Source organism: Microtus pennsylvanicus, chromosome 3, assembly GCF_037038515.1.
Source record: "Microtus pennsylvanicus isolate mMicPen1 chromosome 3, mMicPen1.hap1, whole genome shotgun sequence".
Lineage (NCBI taxonomy): Eukaryota > Metazoa > Chordata > Mammalia > Rodentia > Cricetidae > Microtus > Microtus pennsylvanicus.
The window spans coordinates 130,793,019-130,816,709 of NC_134581.1; the positions used below are offsets into that span (position 1 = coordinate 130,793,019).

The 23,691-nt window shown below is 47.5% G+C and overlaps 1 protein-coding gene across 5 annotated transcripts in view; it reads left to right on the forward strand.

The window, feature by feature from the left end:
• The window catches only part of Epb41l4b (erythrocyte membrane protein band 4.1 like 4B), a 147,991-nt gene extending 126,395 nt beyond the window's left edge, over positions 1 to 21,596 (forward strand). For 2 of the 5 annotated variants that reach the window (XM_075967171.1, XM_075967172.1), the window contains exons 22-26: positions 503 to 580; positions 7,977 to 8,093; positions 10,311 to 10,382; positions 15,660 to 15,805; positions 18,226 to 21,596. In XM_075967171.1, coding sequence (XP_075823286.1) covers positions 503 to 580; positions 7,977 to 8,093; positions 10,311 to 10,382; positions 15,660 to 15,805; positions 18,226 to 18,295 — 483 coding nt within the window. In that variant the 3' untranslated portion in view covers positions 18,296 to 21,596. The remainder of the gene's footprint in view (positions 1 to 502; positions 581 to 7,976; positions 8,094 to 10,310; positions 10,383 to 15,659; positions 15,806 to 18,225) is intronic. The other 3 variants (XM_075967173.1, XM_075967174.1, XM_075967175.1) reach the window with 2 other exon arrangements.
• Positions 21,597 to 23,691: the final 2,095 nt, after the last annotated feature.

Here is a 23,691-nt window from a genome sequence, read left to right on the forward strand (position 1 = left end):
TAGTTTAGGGCCCGACGTCAAATTGATGGACTGTGAGTTGTGTTTTGCACTTCCTCAATGGGCCTAGAATCTACCCGGGCAGCTAAGAACCCAAGGCAGGACAAAACATTTCCTTAAACAGTCTTCAGAGGTTCTAGCGACCTCCTCAGGCATCCATCCTATTATTATGCTGCTAGTCAATTTAGCTCCTTCAGGTCGCCTGACTCTCTGTGAAGGACGGCTTCTTTCTTCTAGTTATGTATTCTACGGACTCTGTAAAGCATTTCCCCAAAAACCAAAAAAAAAAAAAAAAAAAAAAGACTCAAAGCACTTAAAGAAAGTAGTTTGTAGCTTTTGCAGATTAAAAGTTGGGGTTCAGTCTGGCTATTTTGTACACTGCTGATGGAGGGGAGAAGTTGCACCATGAGCAGCTCATTGGTAGAAAATTGTAGCCGCTTCCCTTTTTGTGAGCCCTGTTGCCTGCTCTGGGCATCGCTAACTGGGGATGTTTCTGCCTTCACAGAGTCCCTCTGACCACGGAGGCACCTTTACCTTGGGGCCAGGCGACCTGCTGATGGATTTCACAGAAGCCACTCCTCTGGTAAACTTCTTATTTTTTCTAAAATTGGAAAAACCACAGCCCGTAGGTGTCTGGCAGTGGGAGAATGGAGAAGTGAACTCTCACTGCCGCTGGAGGGCTTTCCTTTATCCTGGAAGCTCTCACGAAGGGTCAGACACCAGGGCCCCATTAACTTTTGGGGCCTTTGATGAAGGGGTGCTCCTTCTCCTCAAAGGATGTCCGCAGGGGTCCTGCCTGTGCCTGTCCGCTGCTCCTCAAGTGTAACAGGGCTCTGCCATGCTTGGGTCTCAGCTTCCTGGCTTCCCAGGCTGTGCCCTGCATGCCCGCCCATCTCGTGCTGTTGCTTTTGGCAATCCATCTGGTCTGAAACACTGGCTCAAGGCTCTTCGCTGGCTTTCCAGACCCTTTATGCCTTATCATCATCTTTCCCATATACAGGTCTTCCGTTAGGGATAGTGGCCCTCGTGGGATTTCTGCAGGTGAGAAGCCCTTTTTAGAGGACAGAGCACCAAAGGAGTCAGGCAGGCAAGTTCTTACTCTAGTATCTGGCCAATCTTCACACACACACACACACACACACACACACACACAACCATTTTGTATTTCGTTTTGTTTGAGACAAGGTCTCATGTAGCCCAGGCTGACTTTGAACTTGCTGTGTAGCCAGAGATACCCTTGAACCGCCTCTAATCCTCCTCCCTCTAGTTTCTGAGTTCTGGGATACCAGCTATCTTAGTTAGGGTTCATATTGTTGTGAAGAGACACCATGACCACGACAGCTCTTAGCAAGGAAAACATTTAATTGGGGTGGCTCACTTACAGTTCAGAGGTTTAATCCATTCTCATCATGGCTGGTAGCAAGGCAGCAGGCAGGCAGACGTGCTAGAGAAGGAGCCGAGAGTCTTACATCTTGACTCATAGGCAACAGGAAGTGGTCTGAGACACTGGGTGTCACTTGAGCATAAATGAGTCCTCAAAGCCTGCCTTCCCAGTGGCATATTTCCTCCAACAAGACCACATCTATTCCAACAAAGTCACACTTCCTAATAATGCCAGTCCCTTCTGGGGCCATTTTTTTCAACCCACCATATCAGCTGTATATATATGTATGTGACCATGCCTTGTTTTTGCAGTGCTGAGAATTGAACCCAGAATTTCCTGAGCACCCAGCAAGCATCTGCCAGCTGAGCTGCATCTTCAGCTTTCTGCTCCCCCTTTAAGAATCTTGTCATTAATAGTATTGTGTCTTCCCTAAACCAGGGATAACAGGGTGTCATTGTTTGTCACAGAAGTGTTCTCAGAAAAGGAAGAGGGAAGGAAGGAGGGAAACACACACACACATACACACACAGAGGGGGGGACATTGAGACTAGAGGGCAACACAAATATTTGTAAAGTATTATTAGATAATACAGGCAAACTTGGAAATAACTTTTGGCTAGGCTCAGTTTGATATCTCAATAAAGTTGAGCATAAATCATGGTCCACTTTGGGCTGGTCATAAGTTACCATTTGGGCTATGAAGTAAAATAGGAACTAAGTAAGTACCTATCTCCTGAGAGCTTTGGACTTAGTTATGGGATAGCTCCAGGTTAGAGGGCAGCTTGGTAAATAGAGGGTGGCCAGGTTGATAAATGGCCAAACACCATGCAAGAGCTGTAAAGAAGATGCCTAGGGAGAGGCCAGAACGAAGAGTCCTTGGGCATCAACTTGCAGAGGAAGGACTCTGCAGCAGGCTTCCAGGAGAGTCTGGGTAGACACAGTGCTTGTCATTTCTACAGCCATCTTTTTTTGCCTAGCAAGTTGGACCAGTCTAAGAGCAGCTGAGCTGCCAAGGAAGACCCTGCTCTAGGGACCATCACAACTGAGTGTATGTCATGGTGACTCATGGTCTTCTTGTTAGATAAGTTGCCAAGACCAAAGTACCCTTTCCCCCTGCCTTCCCACAGCGGATGACCTCCTCAGCCTTTTGCACAGATGCAGAAACTTAGTCCCGTAATATGCAAATCCCACAGGACTACATGGGATCTGGAACCTTGGGATCTGGCCCCTCCTCCTATGCTCTCTGCATTGGATTGACCTTCTCTTTGGGGAATTTGCCACTTTGCAAAGAAGTGATTTCCAGAATGGGAAGGAGAAGAGGGGACATGGAGGAAAGTCAGGAGCTGCCAGATACATCCCAGCTGAAGCCTCTTGTCCAGGAGGGCCTCATGGGAGATGGAATGCCCGAGACCATCCAGTTCAGCTGGAGGGCAACTAGCTGGAAAGATCTGGGAACTCTTAGGGTGCATCCTGAGAACTTAGGAGGGAGAATGGAGGAGACAGCTAAGTTCTGAGGACCATGTGCAGCAAGGAGCTATGTGCAGCAGGATTTAGGAGCTGGGGAAAGCTGTCCCTCTGAGTTGGACTCATGGGCAACTTCCAGACTGTTCAGTTCTGCCGCAGTAGACACCATATGTGCCTGTGTAAGCTGCTATTCCCTGCCTGGGGCCACTGGGTTTTACAGCACAAAGAGGAGGAGTTTGGTTGACAACTAAAATAGTCTCACCCAGGCATAATAGCACACACCTGCAATCCCAGCCCTTGGGAGGCTGAGGAAGGAAGATTGCCATGAATTTCAGGTTGGCTTGGGTTATTGTGTGAGATGCTGACTTTTTAAAAAGCCAGCATGAATAAAGCATTAATTTACTAGAGGGCCTGGTGGATCTAAGAACCCTGGTCAGTTTGTTGACCATAGTTAAGAACTGTGGTTACGTCGGGCTGTGGAGGCGCACGCCTTTAATACTAGCACTTAGGAGGTAGAGGCAGGCAGATCTCAGCGAGTTCAAGACCAGTTCTACAAAGCAAGTTTCAAGCCAGCTAGGATCATCCCACAGAGAAACCTTGACTCAGGAAAAAAAAAAAGGAAAAGAAAAAAAACTATGGTTAAAATGCATCATGACTTTTTATGAGGGTAATAGGATTCCTCTTGAAAATTTATGTTCGGTTATATAGATTTAATTACTTGTAGACTCAAAAGATCTTGGCTTGGATATTGCAGATTGAGATTAGAAAGGAAATAGCAGATGGTAGGGACTTCCAGAGTGTGTCGAGTGACTGTCCTCCTTCAGGGACTGTCACCTACTCCCTTTGGGATGCCTCTCGCATCTCTTGTCTACTCTGACTTAGCTGTCAAATGGGGTCTGGGATGCTATACTGTATATGTGGCTGAGGTCCTCGGGCTGCTGTGAGACGGCTGCCCAGTGAGGTTCACAGTGACTCAGATGCCTTGAGGTGTAAGCATGCATCCACAGGTTCTGCAGAGGACAGTGGCACACTCCTTGGCACCATAGGCGCTGACCTTTTCTTGCTCCGGGTGAATCCTGTTTCTGTGAGTGCCAAGGAATGAAAGAGGGGGAAGGGACACTTGGCAGTCCGCTTTTCCCTTTGCCTGGTCCCCTTTCATGTCCCTTCCTGCAGAGAAGCATCTGTCTCACTTTGCCAGTGGACAGCTCAGTGGAGTCAGCACTTGGGACTGGGAAAGCTGCTCCCAGGGACCACTCTGTCGGTAATTGTGTCCACTTCTGTGTCCTAGAATTGAGGTTGGGGTACAACCATGGAAGCACAGCTCCTTTCCTGGCTTCTGTCCATCCTGTCAGTGGGAGTGGGCTTCGGGGCCACTCCATCCTAATTTTCCCCTACAGACATAGGAACCAACGCTCAGACAGGGATATGTACTTGTTCAAACTCACACAGCAAATCAGCATCAGGCCTGAAATTAGAACCCAGGCCTCGTGGCGGGTGACTGAGTCAGGACATGTCTCTTTGCCCCCCTAACCAGTCCCTCTTCCTTGAAGCTTGCCAGATCTGCTGGCCTCAACTTCAGCTCCAGAGCCTAGGCTTGGAGGAAGCTCTGGGATGGTCTCAAAGCCTCAGCTATGTTCGGTCCCTGCAGTTACCTTGTGAGACATGAAAATGGAGGAGGTCGTGTTTGCCGTCTGAGAGACTCGGCCTGGACGAGGAAAGGTTTATTGGTTGCCAGATCTGTACTCTTGGTCCCAGCCACTCCCTCCCTCTGGATCTTCCCTTCAGAAGAGGAAGGTTGCACTTTACCAGACAAGAATGCTAGAATTCTATGCTAACACTCGTCACACAGCAGGTGACCTCTCTCCTGTAGTCACCTTGAAGCTCAAAGCCTCTGTCCAGTCCCCTCATCACACAGCAAGTGAACTCCCATAGCCGTTTTCCAAGCTCAAACCCCCTTTCCAGTCTCCTCTCTCCTCCTGGCTAAGATGTCTACAATACCCCATAATCCCTAGGCCAGCACTAGAAAGGAAATGGAGAGGGAAGAAAAGGACCTGATGTTCTGGCATTCATTTAGTAATGTTCCACCAAAATTCTATGAGAACTAATGCCATGTTAGGATTCTCCATCTTGGCCCAGTATCTGTGGAGTGTTTCAAAGTATCCAGGTTCGAGGAAGGGAGGGAGGGAGGGAGGGAGGGAGGGAGGGAAGGAAGGAAGGAAGGAAGGAAGGAAGGAAGGAAGGAAGGAAGGAAGGAAGGAAGGAAGGAAGGAAGGAAGGAAAAGAAAAAGAACTTGCTGGGTGGTGATAGCGCACACCTTTAATACCAGCACTCAGGAGGCTGAGGCAGGTGGGTTTATGTGAGTTCAAGGTCAGCCTGGTCTACAGAGTGAGTTCTAGGACAGGCTCCAAAACTACACAGAGAAACCCTGTTTCGAAAAACAGAGAGAGAGAGAGAGAGAGAGAGAGAGAGAGAGAGAGAGAGAGAGAGAGAGAGAGAGAACTCTAGGCACGCAGAGCCCTGCCGAGCCCTGCCTCATATTGGGTCAGCAAGTCAGACTACCTCCTGCTGGTCACAGACCATAAACATCCATCCACTTTCTGTTCTTGAATCTTTGCTGGTGGGGCTTGCCCCTCTCTGAGCTGTGTATCTTAGAAACTCCTCAGCCACAAGGCTACAAAGCAGAGCCACTGTGTCCTGGAACATGGCGTGCCATTGGTCTGGTCTGAGGAAGGCCACATGGGACCTGGGCTCAGGCCTTGGTGGGGTGTCAGGACTGGGTTTCCAGTTAGCTCAACAACTTAGTATTTGTTTTGAACTCCATTCTTCCAAGCGGGCTGAACCCCAATCTCAAGTCAAGGTGTCCATTTATCTTCCCATGGTTCTTTGCTCCCCAGTGTTCAGGAGGGGTGTAGAGAAGACTGGTCAGTTCACTGTGTGTATTCATAGATGCATCTAAGATACCCTCTGCATCTCTAATGGGGCTTCTGGGGTATCACTGTTTTTACTTACCGGCCATCATTCTATCCTGGGACCTACAGCCTCCCTAGCTCGACCTGACCAGGGACTCTGGTCTTCCTTGCCCTTTAGTCTGCATTCCCAGCTTAGGCCTATAGAGAGGGAGATAGCTCACTGGGGCCTCATTACTCAGTATTCTAGACTGTCTTTTCTACTCAGACCAGCAATGTCCTTTTCTGAGCCTGTGAAAAGAAACCCCCACAACTCCACAATAATTTATCGATGCCAAGAATCTTTCCGTGCTCCCAAAGAGTCACATTTTCAAACTCAAACACTAATTATCTGTTCAAAAATGTGGTATAATAAATGCAGAAATGCCCCAAGCAAGAAGGGAAGAGGCAGGAGAAAAAGCACATTGGCATAGACAAAGTACCCTGTTATTGATTTGTGGATTTACTAGAAGTCCAGGAACGTTCATTTGCTTACACCTACCCAGGTGACGATTTAGGAAGGTCAGAAGTATTGGAGCAATGATCAGCATTTACCATAAAAGTCTAGCGCTGGACAAAGTCTTGAGTCACTCCCAATTATCATCAGTTCAAATTCTGACTGTTAGGTGATATGATGTTTCTTGGTTATCTGTGACGGGTTTTATTTCTTTCACTAAACCTATGCTAAGTTCCTGCCACTGTCAGCAGGAGCAAGGGCCCAGGGGCTTACATGAGGAGGTATGTGTGGAGGGTCCCCAGGTGTGGCTGGTTCTAGCTGGAGCACGGGCACCCTGGGGTCATGATGCCAGCCGGCCTCCTACAGGCATTCTCTTGGGACTTCTTAAGCAAGTAGGATCTCTCTTGGGGACCAAAGAGAACAGGAGGAGGATTTTTAAGTAGGCTGGTAAACTCTACCCGCAGGTGGCTAATATGGATTCACTTAGCTCTGAAGAAAAGACTTAGAAACAATCAACAAAGAGGGGGTGACACCTGGGGTTCCAACTTTGCAGAAACAATTTCTGCAGCTCCCAAGTGTGAATGTGGAGCCAGACTGTTGAGGAGGTTATGGCTGTGAAAGCCCCTGGCAGCTGCTCAGCTCTGTGGTTATCAGAGGACAGAATCAGAAGGATTTAGAGAAGGAAGGCGGCCTGTAATTTCCTTGATCATTCTTTTCAGTGAGAGCTACCCAGAGGCTGTATTTTAATCCTCACTGTGGGATGCTGCCAAGTTTCCTGAGCTAAAGGATGCATGTGTTTGTTCTCTGGAGTGAGTGGTCCCTCCCTGAAGCCCACACTAACCCTCCAGCAGTCCTAGCTTCCTAACCCTGAACATCTTCTGTCTCCATCCTCATCCTCACTCCAACAAGCTTTGTACCTTTGCTGGGCACGTGGCACTCCTCAGATCCCTCCCCACATCCCCAAAGTGTGGCACTTGCTCCACAATGCTTGGTATGTCTTCCAGCTGAGTAACAGGGCACCCCCACTTCCAGTAGGGGATCCCTAAACCTGGACTCACGGGTGAGAAAAGTGGGAGGCTCTGTCTGAGTTCTGAACCTGGATGGCAGAGAGCCAGAAGTATGAGATCCTGAACTCTGCTTCTTAGGCGTGTAACTCTTTCTTGGCATCCTTGACCGGACCCTCTCCCACTTGCACCCCTTAGGCAGTGCCCTTCCTTGGCTGAGGGTGGGAAGGCCCTGGGCGTAGAAGGCAAATGCTCTCAAGTGTATGGCCAGCCTGCGTATTGCTCCCATGCCTGCCATTGCTAACTCATGGCTCTGTTCGTGACTTGGCCGGGGCAATGCTTCGGAACCCTGGTGATGCTCTGGGTTTGGGGGTTGGGGGGTGGGGGCAGAGTGGGGACTGCTCCTAGTCCTATGCTCCTGGCTCAGGGAGATAGTTTGGCTCTGCCAACCCTGGGAAGGGTTTTGGTTTGTCCTTCTGCTATGCACTGGAGAAGAGAGGTCAGAGGGACAGAGAGGAGGGCAATGGGTGGGTCTGGCAGGTAGCCCTGCAGAGGCTGACAGCAGCTAGACAGCAGCCATGGGTAACGCTGGCTTGAGAGCAGTCTGGGTTGCCAGATCCGTCTTGCACTGTGCTGTCTTTCTCTCCTCTCCCTCCCTTCTCTCCTCTCTCCTCCTGGCTTACCACCTCTTCCTCCCTGTCTTCCTTCCTCCCCTCGTGAGCAGGCAGAGCCCGCCAGCAGCCCCCACTGTGCCCACTCTCGCTGCTCTCCTCCACTCTCTCTCCCCATGAAGGAAGAGACCACTGGAGTTTGCATGTACCCTCCAATCAAAACGAGGCTGGTAGGTACCCTGGCAGGGTGGGGGCCTGCTGGGACACGTGAGGTGGCAGGAGCCCCAGGTGAGGCAGTCGCTGGATGCCGGAACGTGTTGTCATCCCTGGATGGATGGGGGAACATGGGGTCCAGCTGGGGTTGGCCAAATCAACACACATATGCCCAGCTCCTACCCTATCGCTTCCTCCATAGCTTTCAAGAACCAAGAGCCGTTTGCTTCCTGAGAACTTTGACGAGAAGATACTTGCCCAGAAAGGAATATACACCTTCTGGGGTCCTAAGTGTCTGTCCTGTGACAAATAAAGTTTTAAATTCACCCTCCCCTCTACTTACTGATGTCATGACATGACTTACGTGATGACGTAAGAGGAGCCATCTTAATCCTGGCTATGCATATTGTTATCTTTGCATCTTTTCCTCTGTTTATTCATGTTCATTCATAATTCCACCTGTTAAGTGGTAGTAGCCAGGCTTTCTCCTTTCATGTAGCCCTGTGATGTTTCTACTGTGTTCCTGTTGTCTCGTCCTGCATGGCCACTTATATTCCATCCAGCAAAAGGGGCACCGTGGGCCTCAGTCCCTCTTGTTAGGAAGTGTGCTATTTGCCATTGGTCACTGTTTCAGGGCCCATGGAGTGTTTTTGTGTCTGGGGGTTTCATTTCCTTAGTCTAGACCCTTTGGAGTGATGGAGGATGGCTTTGGCTTTTGCCTCCTTCTGAAATGGTTCCAGAGTTGGAAAGTGCCACCAGAATGCAGTGTGTTCTGCTGTGCCAGTGAGCACTGGGGCATCATGGGAATGTAGCTTCTTATGCAGCCCTGAAAGACCGCTTGTCTGAAGCTGCTAACTTCCACGTTTTATTAACAGCCATAAGGAAGCACTTCCTATCTATTCTGGTTGGCCTGAGAGCTTACCTGCAGACTTCTTTTCTCTGTGACATTTGTTTGCAAATGCTGTGTCACCCTTTTAGACCAGGCAAAGAGAATGTACTGCCAGGTCTTGGCTCAAGAGTCTTTGGAAGCTTGGGGCTCATTCTGGGAATTTTGGGCTATTTATTTGAACAAATCTAACCGAAAGGAAAGCTGGGTTGGGTGGACATCACTGTATATACATTGTAAAGATGTTGTCACCCCCATAGTGCCTGACACCTGTTCCTGAGTCGAGCCTAGGTATCAATGTCCCTGTGCCTCCCTCCCCTTTAGAACGGTGTGGGCGTGCCAAGGTACTGTCTTGGAGTCCACAAGCAAGATCCCACAGGACACAAAGCTGCTGCCCCTGGGCAGGCCTGGTCTGTGTGCCTTTCAACAGTCCTTGCCTGCACGGATGTAAGGTGTTGTCTGGGTCTGAGGACTACAGACAGAGCTAGTGATACAATCACCCAATCTCTGGCTTTCCTGGTATATACTGGCTCAAAGAAATAAGCCCTTTCCAAGACCTCCAAGAAGCCAGAGATGAGCCGGGCGGTGGTGGCGCACGCCTTTAATCCCAGCACTTGGGAGGCAGAGGCAGGCGGATCTCTGTGAGTTCGAGACCAGCCTGGTCTACAAGAGCTAGTGCCAGGACAGGCTCCAAAGCCACAGAGAAACCCTGTCTCGAAAAACCAAAAAAAAAAAAAAAAAAAAAGAAGCCAGAGATGAAATGGACAAAAGAGAAAGAAAGGGAACCTAGCCTTACTGCCGGCTGGGGCGTCAGCCTCACTGAAAGTAGCTTTGTTCACTTCCAAGTGTGTTACCTTCTGTTCCATAGTGGTCAGATATTTTGTGTTCTCCCCAGAAGTTCTGCTACTCAGGGGTTGAACAATGCAGGCCATTTGTCAGGGACTGTCTTCAGGTTTAATTGGCCCCACCAGCTGAGATATCCTGCGCCCCCAATAGACCATTCAGAAGCCTCTTGCCATGTCCCACAGCTGTGGTGAAACCCTCAGAGGTCACCCCCAGGTCCATTGAGGTTGCCTCCTCATTTACCTGGAGTGTAACCTTTTCTGAAGCAGGCCTGGGACACAGAGACCTGAAGGTCCCCATAAAGGGAGTTCTAGGCAAGACAAACATGCCATGCCATGTAACCCAGGCAGACAGACAAGCCTGCCTCCTCCACTGCAGGGAGATGAAGGCCCCTGAACTGTCTGGGATCCTTCCTCTCATTTCTGAAGGTTTACCGGTAAAGACTGCAAAATGTTTGCTGACATGAAGTTGTATAACCCTTTGTCCTTTTTTTTTTTTTTTGAAGATAAAAACATTCCCAGCAGAACCGATGATGAACCCGTTTCCTGATCCCTTCATCACAGGGCCACAGTTCACTGTGAGTAGCCGTAGACGGCAGGGCCGCATTGCAAGCTTTTGCTTCCTGCCGGGAAGGCTGTGGGGACAAGAGGGCATGGAGGTTGGGGTCTGTTTTACTTGAGGTGAAATTCACTATAGAAAATGAACCATATTAAGACTGTTCAGTAGCATTTGCGGTGTCTGTGGAGCAATGACTGCCTCCCTCTCCTTCTGAGAGTCCTTCCTGAGAGAGAGAAAGGCAAGTATTTTCTGCCTCTCCTTTCCATTGCTTCTGCAGGGCATTGGGTACTCACAAAATTCACTGAATGTCTGGGTAGTTTTAAAGATTAGATAAGGCTTACACCTACTTTTTTCAGTGTGGATGTGTGTGTGTGTGTGTGTGTGTTTGTGTATACATGCTTGTGTGCAGGTACACAGGTGTGCACACTTGTGTGAAGGCCATAGGTTGATGCCCGGGGGGGTGTCTTTTTTTTTTTTTTTTTTTTTTTTTTGATAACCATCCATACCCTTTACTGAGGCAAAGACTTGCCAAACCCAGGATGCACCAGTAGTTGCTCTAGTCTAGCTAGCTAACTTACCCCAAGCATCCCTGTCTCTGCCGTTAGAGCCACCATGCCAGTCCAGCTCTTTTGTGGGTACTGGGGCTCTCAGCTCTGTTTTTATCCACTGTTTTAAAAAACACACGAGATTTTTAAAAATTAAATTTTAGTTTTAAAGAGGTTCATACAAGTGTATATTGTACATCGGGTACCTGCCCCTCCTCATTCCCACTAATCCTCTGTGTTCCCTTTGTCTCATGTGTGCTTTTAGGGTTCTGTTCTATGGTTCAGGCTAGTCTCTGCCTCCTGAGTGTTAGGCTCAAAGGCATGTGACCCTGTGGCCCAGCGACATTTTTCTCTTAGCATCGTATTTTCAGATCCATCCACTTTGGAGCATGATTCTACACTTCCTTTCTTTTTATGGTAGAATGCTATTCTGCAGTATGCTTTTACTGTAATCTGTTTACCCATCGGCTTATTCTTGGGGATTTGGGTGGTGTCCACTTTTGGCAATTGGAAACAGTGCTGCCGTGTGTGCTGTGTATTTGTTTTAACACCTGTTTTCCGTTGTCGTGGGTTGGATCTGCATCTTGATAATGATGTGTGGTCTTAGGTAAGTCCCTTTATCACACAGACCATCTGCTTTCATGTCTGAGGATGTGCACACATACATGTGTTTGTGTGCATGTGTGCAGTAAGTGTGTATGTAATGTGTGTGTGAGAGAGAGAGAGAGAGAGACAGACAGACAGACAGAAAGAGAAATAAAAAAACACTTTAGATATCATTTCTTTGGTGCCATCCACCTCGTTCTTGACACAGGGTCTCTCTTAGACCTGGAGTTCACTGACTTACCAATGCTGGCTGGCCACTGAGCCCGAGAAATCCTCCTGTCTCCATTTCTCCAGTTCTGGGATCACAAGCACGCACAACCATATATGCCTTACTTAGCATAGGTTCTGAAGATAGAACTTAGGTCCTCATTTGTAGCAAACACTTTACCTACTGAGCCATCTCCCTAGAAATGGTAATAAGAAATAGCCTGGTTGAAACATGCATTTCTGGACTCATATGATCCCTGAGACTCGGTTTCTGTCTTCCCTGGAGGGTCTCCAGGGGGCCTGGGGTCCAGCCCTGAGTTCAAAGTAATCAAGCTCATGGTCACTGCCTAAGGAGGCTTCAGCCCATGGTGTGGAAGGTTTCAAAAGATAGACAGAGGTGAGAATGTTGTTGGCCATCTCTATGTGGAGGGAAACTAGTTGCCTAGGACATTTATTTCTAAGGTCAACAGCTCGCTTTAATGAGAGGAATAGCTACCTGCGCTCTGTACAGTCCAAGATGTCCAGTGCCATTGCCTGGTGCTTGTCCAGCCAACCCACCCCGCAGTTGTGCTAGGCGTAGATCCTCAGCTGGAAGATCCGCTCCATTTCCCTCTGCTGGTCATGATGGGAGCCCTCTGGTCTTCTTCCCAGCCTTGGCAGTGAGGAGACACACTTGCAAGAAGCCCTTCTTGAAAGCTGGGGGTGCAGATGGAGCTGGAAGCTAATGTCAGCAGTCACAGTGGGCTTGCTAAGAACTGGGCAAGAGTGGCTCCAAGGCAGCTGGAGCAGACGGAGGGGACAGCATGAACTGGAGACCTGAAGAGCGACAGGCCATCACACGTTCAAGGGACTGGAAAGGACAGGGAGCTGGAATCCAGAGGGCAGGAACCTGGGGTGAGAGAAGGAGGAGCAAAGCCATGCCTGGCCCTCTCCCAACAACAATGGGAAGCCTTTGGAAGATGCTAGAAAAGGGCGGTGACAAGGCAGACGCTTTGGGGAAGCCACTGTGTGGGAGAGCATTTGGGTCCAGACAGAACAGGTTTAGAACTGTAGTCTAGAAATAACTCTAGGGCAATAGCTTAAGAGAGAGTGTGCGAAGGGCTTGCCCCTGAGTGATTTTGATGGGAGAGGCAGGGAGAAGTGTGCAGTTGAGAGAGAGATTTAGGTGGCTGGGAAGATGCTAAATTGGTGAGGGAGAGGGACAAATAGTTGCCATATGTCTGCCATCCAGAACCTAGACAGACAGCCAGTCCATTTGCTGAGATTCCCATCACCGTGATTAAGTCCCTGAGAAAAACAACTTCAAAAGGGAAAGAGTCCCTGGGACTCACTGCTTCAGCAGTCTCGACAGATGGCCAGCTGGCTCCAGTGACTTTAGGCCTAACAGAAAGCAGAGACAGCATAGTGCACGGGCTGGCAGAGGAAAGCTGCTCCTGCAGCAGCCAGAAGCAGGAAGTGGCCAAGGAGGGGCCTGGGAAGAAGATACACCTTCCAAAGCAACGCTCCCAGTGGTCCACTTCCTCCCACTAGCTCCCACTTCCCGATAGCCCACTCGGCTAGGAGACGGTTAGTAAGTGAGTTCCTTCTTGCTTGCTTCCATCACCTCTCTCTTCATATGGGGAACAAACCTTCAACACAGGACTCATTTTGGTTGCCCACTCATATCTAAACCGTACGGCTGAGGGCCTGGAAGAGGCCTGGACTGTGAGAAAGGGCAAACCTGCAGGATGTGCTGGCCTTTGAAAGATGTGGGGAGTAGCTGAGAGCAAAGACAGCTGGGATTGACAGCCGGTTGGCCACAGACGCCAAACTCGTGGCCTCTCTTTTCTAATATTCTCACCCCTTCATAAGGTGGCTGCTTCTATCCAAGGACAAGAAACTTAAATGCTCTACAAGCTCCCAGGCCTGTCCTGCTTGCAGGGGACTTGACAGCTCTAGAGAACTCAGTCCAAAGTTGAGCTGGCAGTGGGTCCGGTCCCTGTTTGACTCATTGATTCTAGTAGAGAATGTTGGTCCATATCAACCAGGTGACCTCTCTCGAGCCGTGGGATTAGATTTCCATACCCAGAAACTAAAGTCACTCCGCCTAGACCCACAAGTCCTCCTCACAAGATCCCTGTCTGCATCTAGCCCAAGTTCCTTTTCCTAGCCTGCCGTGTTCCTCTGTTGCCTGTTTCCTTCCACTGAAAGTTAACACATCAGCCCATCATTTAAGAGATAGTTTAAAAGATAAGGGTTAAGGGGGCTGGAGAGATGGCTCAGTGGTGAAGAGCATTGACTGCTCTTCCAAAGGTCCTGAGTTCAATTCCCAGCAACCACATGGTGGCTCACAACCATCTGTGGTGCCCTCTTCTGGCCTTCAGGCAAACAGACAGAATATTATATACATAATAAATAAATAAATATTTAGAAAAAAAGATAAGGGTTAGGGCTTAATAAGAAACCTTACCGCTGCTTCAAGATATTCTTACAGTGTAACTGGTGTCATTTCCCCTCCCCCCAAAAATGGGTGCACAGCTGTAATGAGTGTCATGACTGCTGACACACTTGGCATTCGTCCTGGGACCTCATCTCTTTTATCCATCCGCCTGTGCCTTTGCACTGTCAGTGGCCTCAGAAGCCCTCCCCCCCCATCATCCACTCACGAGGCAACAAGGCCTCCTGGTATGCCGTGCAGGCCAGGGTTTTTAAACAAGACCCAGAATGACTTCCTGCATCTCAAAGGCATCCTGAGGGCTCTGCTCTGTGCTGCCCAGGCTTATGGTCCTGCTGCCTGCTGTGTGGAGCAGCACCAGTCACGGTGGCCTAAAGGGAGAGAGAAACAAGTCGCATACTCGGTCCTTAAAGTTTCCAGTGGAAGGAAACACAGAACCACCCCTTATTTCATTAAACACAGCAAAGCCCATGGTCACCCCTAACTTGAGAAAGGCCATGAGGTTCCATCCTCCTTGTGTACCTGGAAACTGGTGAGCTGGAGCGACCTGACCAACAGCTCAAGTGAGTGTCACCTGCACACACCCGCTAGCCGCGCATGTGCCCACCTGTACATGTGACACACTGGCGTGGGGAGCTGCTTCTCCAAAGGGACGCTTCGACAGAGACCCAACAGCAATCATTCCTCAGTGTGTCTCTGTTTCAGACAAGTTAGTCTCCCTCTTAGGAGGAGACATAAGACACAAACAGGGCTTTGTGCTTCTTTGCAGCAGACTTTCAAAGATAGCTCCTCTTCTGTACCATCACCAAGAAGGGAACTGTGCACGCAAAGATCAGAGCCTCTTTAGAAAGCTGGGTGGTAAATGTCTCAAAATTCAGAACTAAGAACCAGCATTAAAACAAATCAAGTATATATGCACACATACATACACACACATATATTATATATTACATGTTTTATCTTTTCAAAAATATATATATATATGGATTTTAAAAAAAGAAATGGCTGGAGAGATGCTGGCTATTCCTGCAGAGGACCTGGGATTGGCTCCTAGCAGTCACATGGTAGCTCATAACCATTTGTAACTCCAGAGCAACTGGGAATTGAACCCAGGTCCTCCACAGGAGCAGCAAATGCACTTAACCACTGAGCCATCGCTCTGGCCCTGCGATCACAATGTTTACTACACAGTAAAACATAGCGATGTCTGAGTGCCATGTTTCGCTTTTCTCGTGGTGCACAAAGAAACGATGCATCTTCCAAAGGATGCCTTCTAAGATGCAGTGATAGATGATCTCTGTCTTACAGGCTGTCAAGAGATAACGTATGGAAGGTGCTTAGCCTGGGGTCTGGCACAGAGCAAGATCATTTAAGATAATTTGAAAGGGTGCGATGACTTGAGCTGTTATTAAGATAACAAGAGCAGCACAGCAAGGCCAGCGGAGCCGCTGACAGTGTGAGGATGGGCCTGGAGACTGATCTTTCTTGTCTGTTTCCTCTCCAGGCAGACTTTAGAGAGAACAAATTGCAGTGCTGCCCTGGCCAATCTTCCCCGTTGATTCCCACCGTGACCCTGCGGCCACTGACGGAGACCGTGTCCACAGTCCAGACCATCTACACCTCCCGAAAGCCCGTCTCTCTGGCAGCCAGGTGAGTCACGTAAGTGGGTACTCACAGGTAACCTGGCGACAGGGAGTCAGACCTAGACTCTGGCTCACCTTGCCTGTGTGCGTGTGGATGTGTGTGGTATATGTACATACATGTTCATGTGAATGTGTGTATATGTATGTGAGAGGCCACATGTATATCTGTATATATGGAGGCCAAAGGTCAGCACTGGGTGGTCTCATGTTCAATCGCTTTCTATCTTATTTTTGAGACAGAGTCTCTCATTAAAGCTAGAGGCCGTGAATTCAGTTAGACTGGCTGGACAGTGAGCACTAGGAATCTGCTTGTCTCTACTTCCCTGGGATTAGCTCTGGGATTACGGATACACACATATCACCAAGCCAGGCTTTATTTGGGTGCTGGAGATTAGAACTCGGGTCCTCATCCCTCCAAGGCAAGCCTTTCGCTGACTGAGCCATCTTCCAAGTCCCTCCCATTCATTCTTCCGTTCATTTAGCCTGTAAGGAAAGGTCTCCAGGTGGTACCCTGTGTTCTAGTGGTATGGTTGGACAGTGAGCCAAACACATACAGTCCTAACATTCTAGGGTTTGCACTTTGTACATGGGCATAAGGGAAGCAGACAAACAAGTCAGTGTGTGTGTGTGTGTGTGTGTGTGTGTGTGTGTGTGTGTGAGAGAGAGAGAGAGAGAGAGAGAGAGAGAGAGAGAGAGAGAGAGATGTCAGGAGCAAGGAGTAAATTGAGACGGTGAAAGGCAATAGGACAGGATGGGACGACTTCATCAAACTGACACCTGAAGGTGGTGGGAAGCCAGTTGCAGATAGTTGGGGAAGAGTAGGCTTGGCAGAGGGACTCGCCAGTCCTGGGTTGCTGGACTTGGGCACACCTGACATGAGGAAGAGAGATTAAGGGGCCAGTATGGTTATGAGAAAAGCTTGGATTCTGCTGTCACTTGAGGAGACCTGTGACTCGGGAGACAGTGAAGGGAGAAGAAAGAATGGAGGAATAGCAGAATTGTCACAGAGTAGCCTCTGGGTTCTGGAGAACTGAGGAGTTAGAGACCCGGGGCAGTAGTGAGGAGAGAGACCTGTAGATAAAGGGGAGAGACAGTTATGTCTTTTCTGGGAACAGACAGGGTGTTTCCAGATATCTGTGTTCCTTTTGTGACCTGTATTTCCAGCCATGGGGGCAAGCAGGTATTTTTAGCCTTAAAGTCAGGGAGAGACTAGGCAAATCTAGGTCAAGTCAACCTTCTATTATAGTTCTGGACAAAACACTTCTTCAGTGATTTGTGTGCAGAGCGGAGCAGATGCTGGCCCCAAAGATAAGGCAGCAAAGGAAACAGAGCTAACAAGATTTCCTGCCTGTGCCAGGGCCCAGCATATATCTTCAGGCCCAAGTAAAGTCAGTGTTTCCACCAAAAGAGGTGTGTGTGTGTGTGTGTGTGTGTGTGTGTGTGTGTGTGTAGGTGCAAGTGTGTGTGTGGAGGCCAGTGGATACCTTCGGGCATCATCCTCAGGAACATCATCCACCTCTTTACGACAAGGTCTCTCACTGGCCTAGTACTCACTAATAATTAGGCCAGGCTGGCTGGCCAGGGAGCTTCAGGGGTCCTTCTGTCCCTACCTCCACAGCGCCCTGTGCCACATCTGATATTTTTACTTGGGGATGGGACTTGGGTCATTGTGCTTACAAGACAGACATTTTACACACATCCAACCCAGACCAGGTCCTCTTGTCCTTGAAAGGTGTCTTCGTTATCTTTCTGTTGCTATAATAAAGCATCATAACTAAAGGCAACTCAAGGCAGAGAGAGCTTATTCTGGCTTACGGTTCCAGACGGATAAGAGTCCGTCATGGCAGGGCAGAGACAGGACGGCAGAAGCAGAATGCTGGGAGCTCACATCTTTAACTGTGACTACAGGTCGGAGAGTGAAGTGAGCCTATGTCTCTCAAAGCTTGTCCCTGGTAATAGTGACACACACACTTCCTCCAGCGAGGCTGCATTTCTTAAACCTCCCCAACTGGGGACCAAGTGTTCAAATATTTGAGCCTATCAGGGACATTCTGACCTGAGGACCAAGACATCAGAAGCAGTCTTTCAAAGCAGCCAGTTTTTAATGCTCCCAACCTCCCACACCCAATTAAGTTAATTTTTTTTTAAAAGACAAAATCCAGCCACAGGATACCTTCTCGTTCATTCAAGCTTCCAGTGAGTAGATTCCCACACTCAGCTGTGAAGATGGTGGAGGTGAAAAATGTAAAATGAGCCCCTCAAGAACTCCCCTCCCCCAGGGATGAGGAAACCCCTCAGTAACCAGATAGTTTTGGCTCACTGTAACGCTAGCCAATGGAAGGTATCCCAACGGAGCCTAAGAAGGAAAGTCTGATGTCTGCGATTTTGAGCCTTTGTCTTACCACTTGGCCCTTTGCTGTTTCTCAGTGCAGAGACGCTCCGGCAAGAACTGGAAAGAGAGAAGATGATGAAAAGACTGCTGATGACCGAACTGTGAAACTCTGCCCTTGTTGCCTGGAGATGGCACGGTGCCTTCGTTCGCTTCCTTTCCTCGGGCTCGGTGTGCTCACTGTGGCGCGATGACGTACAGAAGTGTGCTCTGTTCGCCCAGGTCTCCAGGGTTAGCGGAAGCCAGCTTCCAGCTTGACTTTGTTGGAAAAGTTATTTTATGTCTCCTGAGCATGAGAGGCTGTTCTATTGCTCAATGCGGTGGAGACAGGGTTTGGTAGGAAGTTTCTAGAAGAAAGGGGATTTCTGCTAAGCAGTACCTGTGTGTATCTGCTAGTAACCCCAGGGGCTAAAGCAGCACAGATTCCTCCGCTCGTACTCTCAACTATGTGACTTTTTTATGATCGAAACTTGCACCAAGCTTTGGCTGTTTGTTAAATGGATCATTTTTAATGAGAGAATAATTCTTTACTGCTGGTTTTTCCATTTACACTGATAAATACACAGATCTTATAAAATCATTTATTTTTATTCAGACATGAATAGATGAATGGAAAAGAAGGTTTCACATCACTACAACTAAAAACTATTCAGTTTATCCTGAAATATGATTGAATGTGTGATCTCGTTGGATACAGCATAACTTGGGATAAAAGGAGTTTATCTTTGAGCCCCACATAGGAAATGCTAATTATGTCGTCTACAAATCTTGACAAGGTCAAGATAACTCAGTGTCAGAAAGACTCATCTGACTTTTCCAGAAAGAGAGATTATTTCTAAATTCTATTTACTCTAACCATGTTGACAGAATCTTGCCCAGAAGAAACTTAGCTCCCTTTTTATATATTAATTTTCATGAATTGCATTTTTAAATTTTTATTATTCACTTGAATACCTTTGCAGGAATTAAGGAGCCCCTACCCACAGCTAGCTCTGAAGTTCTTCCTGATTCTCCCCTATATGCTCCGTTTTTACATAGTTGTGCTCAGCGAGAACATTCCTTTTGTTATATTTCCACCTAACACAAATCCTTATTAGACAGATCCTGCTCTCACCGACTTAAATGTCTTTATACCCACACAACATGGTTAACCTCACTTCTCCCCATCATTAGATATTTGAGTTATATGCAAATTTTCACTCTTATAAATACTGCTGCTATGAATGTCTTTGTAAAAACACATAAATAAATAAATATATACATATATATATAAAATCCTTCTCTTGGATTATTCCCTTTGGAATATCTCCAAAGAGGGATTACAAGGTCAGAGAGCATGAAGTATTTTATAGCTCTTGTTTTATATTGCCAGATCGCTTTCTAGAAAGATCCAGTCTTTGGATTGGAAGGACCTTAAAGGTCATCTCATTTAAACTTCCCCTCCTCTGAATGCTTGAATCTCCTCTCCAATTTATGATGCCACCAGCAATGTGCAAGCATTTCTATTTATCAATTGCTCTGCCAATACTGGGTTTTGCCATTCTAATTTATTTTTTTTGCTAGTTTAATAGATGTGTATAATTATTCTTGGAAAGCTGTCTTATTTGAACTGCTAGCAAACTGAACACGTCTGTGTGATGAGCTACTAGCTGTGTTCCCTTGTGTGCAAACTGTCCACCTCCATTTCTTATGACTGCTTGTTCAATGGGACTGATCTTGTATCTTTGTATCAGAACTGTATTTTTATGTTGTATTGTAGAGTTTGCTCTCTCCCTATCCCTACAACTGAATGGTGCCAATAATTTGATACTAATGACTATAAAAATTGCCTCATTGACTAGCTTTGATGCAAACAAGGTATGTAAACAGGGGTTCAGATAACCAAGAAGTAACTCTTTAAGGACTGACTCTTTACAATTTTAATATTTTTTTGAGGGAACTCTTTCTAAAACGTATGGCACATTCTCCTGCCTTAGTGCGCAGAGCATCCTGGAGGGACTTCCGCCCTTTCCTCATGAATCCTGGTCGTCAGTGCACCTTGATTTGGTACAAAAGATGTCACCAGGAGCTATCAACACGTGCGGGACTTGGTATGGCCTTATGTAGGCTGTGGCCCTCTTCTCATTGATAGCTCTTTATTGTTGCCTGCTCTATCAGTGGAACTGTCTGGGGCAAGCATAGTTTCGGGTGGGTGCTTTTCACCCACGCTGCTCCCAGATGTACTAGTAAAACGGGCTTTTGCTGCTCTCGATCATGTGCACGTGACACAAACCACGTTTCTGTAGAACCTGGGGTTGCCACCTCCTGCCAATCCAGCAGCCTCTTCCTCTCCGGAGCTACATTCTGAGGCATGCACGCCTCCCCACCTTGCTCTCTGATGGAAACCTCCAAAACACAAGAAGAGGTTTCTGGAGAGGTCAGGAAACAAGAGTTTCCTACATACCTGGTTTGCTTTGTTTTTTAAGGAGGACTGCATGGAGGTTCTGGCTGTTGTTTTCAGGGGACTTACAGGCTTCTGCCTTGTCTCCAGCTTTTTCCCAGGTTCACAGGTGTCTCGGTGGGTTGACATCACTGCAAGTCTGAGCACAAATATGTTGGTTGTTACTGTATATGAAAACCCTGTACCATTGGCAGTTCACCCCAACCAGTAGAATCCAGAGGAGTGCATTGCTGCAGTGGTCATTATCTTTAGCTACTTAAATGTATAGTTGGGTGCTTGACATTGGGACCTGAGACTGTGACATTGCCCTGCCTGAACTCAAAATGACTATAAGGAGTTGTGTAATTGTTTACCTTTTCCGTCTACTTTAAGACCCAAACAATAGCACTAGAAGGTCACATGACACCCACTGTGGATTCAAGAGGGCACAGGAGAGTCTGCTAACATAACCATTCCAGAGCTGGGCCTCTAAAGTGTGGCCGCAGACTCCTCAATGAGAAGGTGTGGCGAGTTACTTCAGAGGTCTGGCAACCCTCAACCCAGAGTTGATGGGGCGTGGACAGCTCAGATTCCCAGGTGTGAAAAAGGAAGTCATTTCGCACTTAGAAATTCCCAACAGTATATATCCAGAATTTGATTTCCAAAGAGCACAGGAAGATTCCCGATATCATTGTTAACCTTCACCATTTCAAAGATCACAGACCTTTAAAGTCCTTGAATAAAATCCACCATTTTAATGACTTTAAGGTGTGCAGCTCAGTGTCTTTCAGCCTATCGATGATGCTGGGCAGACATCATCGTCTGACTCTGCCCCTCCCCTGACAACCACTTGCCACCCCCTCCCTGGTCTGTGGGTTTCTGCTTATGAATTAACTTATTCTGGACACTTTATATATCTGTGATCAGCTTGTTTCACTTAAACCATGTTTTCAAGGTTCATCCATGTTATACCATGATATATATATATATATATATATATATATATATATATATATATATCAGAACTTCATTCTGTCTTTGTGACTGAATAATTGAGTATATGGAGATACCATGCTTTGTTTATCTATTAATTCAGTTGATAGATATTTGGGTTGCTCCTGATTTGGGGCTATTATGAATGATAATTTTATGAACATTCATGCACAAGTTTTTATCTGAACATATGTTTTGGGTTCTCTTGGAATTGCCAGATCATATGGCAACTCTATGTTTAACTTCCTGGAGGACTTCCAAGATCACAGCTTTTGTATCTTAGGAAAGCCAAAGTGGAAAATGGCATACACCACGCAGTCAGAGACAGGCCACATCTGTTCCTGGCCGGATACCGAGTGGTAGCACTAATTTGGGGATGTTTTTATAAGAAGGGGGGAAAGGTCCTTTTGAGAAATTATTTTGTTGATGATGAGAAGAGAAATAAAGGTTCCGTCTGTCTTTTTAAAATGAAAATGAAATGACCTGCTTATCCATTTAAAAGCGACTAATGGGCTGGGAGGTGGGTTAGTGGGTGACATATTTGCTGCATGTACGTGAAGTGTGGACCCTGGGCACCTACATAAAAGCCTGGCATAGCAGCGTTTGTTTGTAAGCCCAGTGTTGGGGGCGAGGGAGCAGAGAAAAGTGGATGCCAGGGTCTCACTGGCCAGGCAGTTCCAGCAAGCTCCAGGCTCAGGAGATGCTCAGTTAGTCAAGTGGTGGCCGTGCAAGCGTGAGGACCAGCGTTCAAATCCTGGTACCCACATAAAAAGCAGTACTTGGCCATGTGTGTCGGTACCAGTGCTGGGAAGACCGGAGGATTCCAAGTTCACTGACCAGGCTTGCCTGCATAGCTGAGTTCAACTTCAGAGTTTCACTGAGAGACCCTGGCAGGATTAGCATATTTAAATTCCAATCAGACAAGCTGATCTGTCATCTATATCAGATAGTAAACAGCTGGCCTTTGGATTTCCCAAAGTCCCATTTCTTTCAATAGCAACTCCTGCGTCTCCCAGCCTCAAGGCCAAAAAAAAAAAAGGTTGAAATAATTGACTTTTCATCAGTATTTCATAATTGTGTGAAATGTCATGACATTGGACCCTACAAACTTTCCGTGCATGGTCTTATTTAATATTCACTGCATCATGGGAATTATTGATCACTGATCATTCATTACCCAGGCAGTCTGGGTATAGTCCAAGACTATATCTGAAATCTGTTTTTCTGCCTCAGTAGCAATTTCTTTACTTTAAATAATAATTTTAAAAAACGAACCCGAAGAATCGGTTTATATGCAGGTTCAGAAGTGGCAGCATGGGAGGGATAGTGTCCCTATTTTTTGCTGAAAACAGTTTAACAGTTGTCACCACCCCAACAAGGGTCGCCTGAAGACAAGCCTGGGACCTTGGTATGTTAAGTGGGCAAATAAACGGCCAGGTAAATAACGCAAAGTGTAAGTGGTGCGAAGGGATGTGAAGACGCGGAGAGTTCAGCAAACTTATCAGACATGATTGAGCTGCTTGACGTCTGCACACTTTGCTCCTGGGAAGAAATGATAAACCAGCAACCTAATCTGAAAAGTTCAGGTATGCGCCAGTGCTCATGACTCTTGCCAAGGGCTTAGTTACACCTTCCTCGCTGTCTCTGACCTCTGGTTGGCTATCTGTATAGTAGTATTTTGTGATTTCGTCTTCCTTCCGTGATGAAATCACCGTCTCGAGAAATGTATGGAGTCTAGTTAAGTGTTGTTTCCTTTGAACGAAAAGTTTCAGTAAGCAAGGTGTTGGAGACAGTCATTCTAATAAGGTGTGGAAACTGGGTGCTGGGGGTTTGAGTGAAAGAGCAAATCGTGCTTTGTGTGTCTGGAATGGGGCCTAAAGAGACGCTGGCAAGTTTCCAGGTGGTGCTGATGTTGTAGGTCGGAGTGCCACTGTGAGAACCTAGGGACCAGAAGGTCAAATCTGCAAGACGACTGGGCGGTGGGGAGAATAGGTGAAGGACTCAAGAAGGGAAGCTAGGAGGGAGCGTCAGGAGAGGAGGGGGTGATGCTGAGAGGACGGGGGCAGGCTGCGGGGCTGGAGCGAGGATGCGC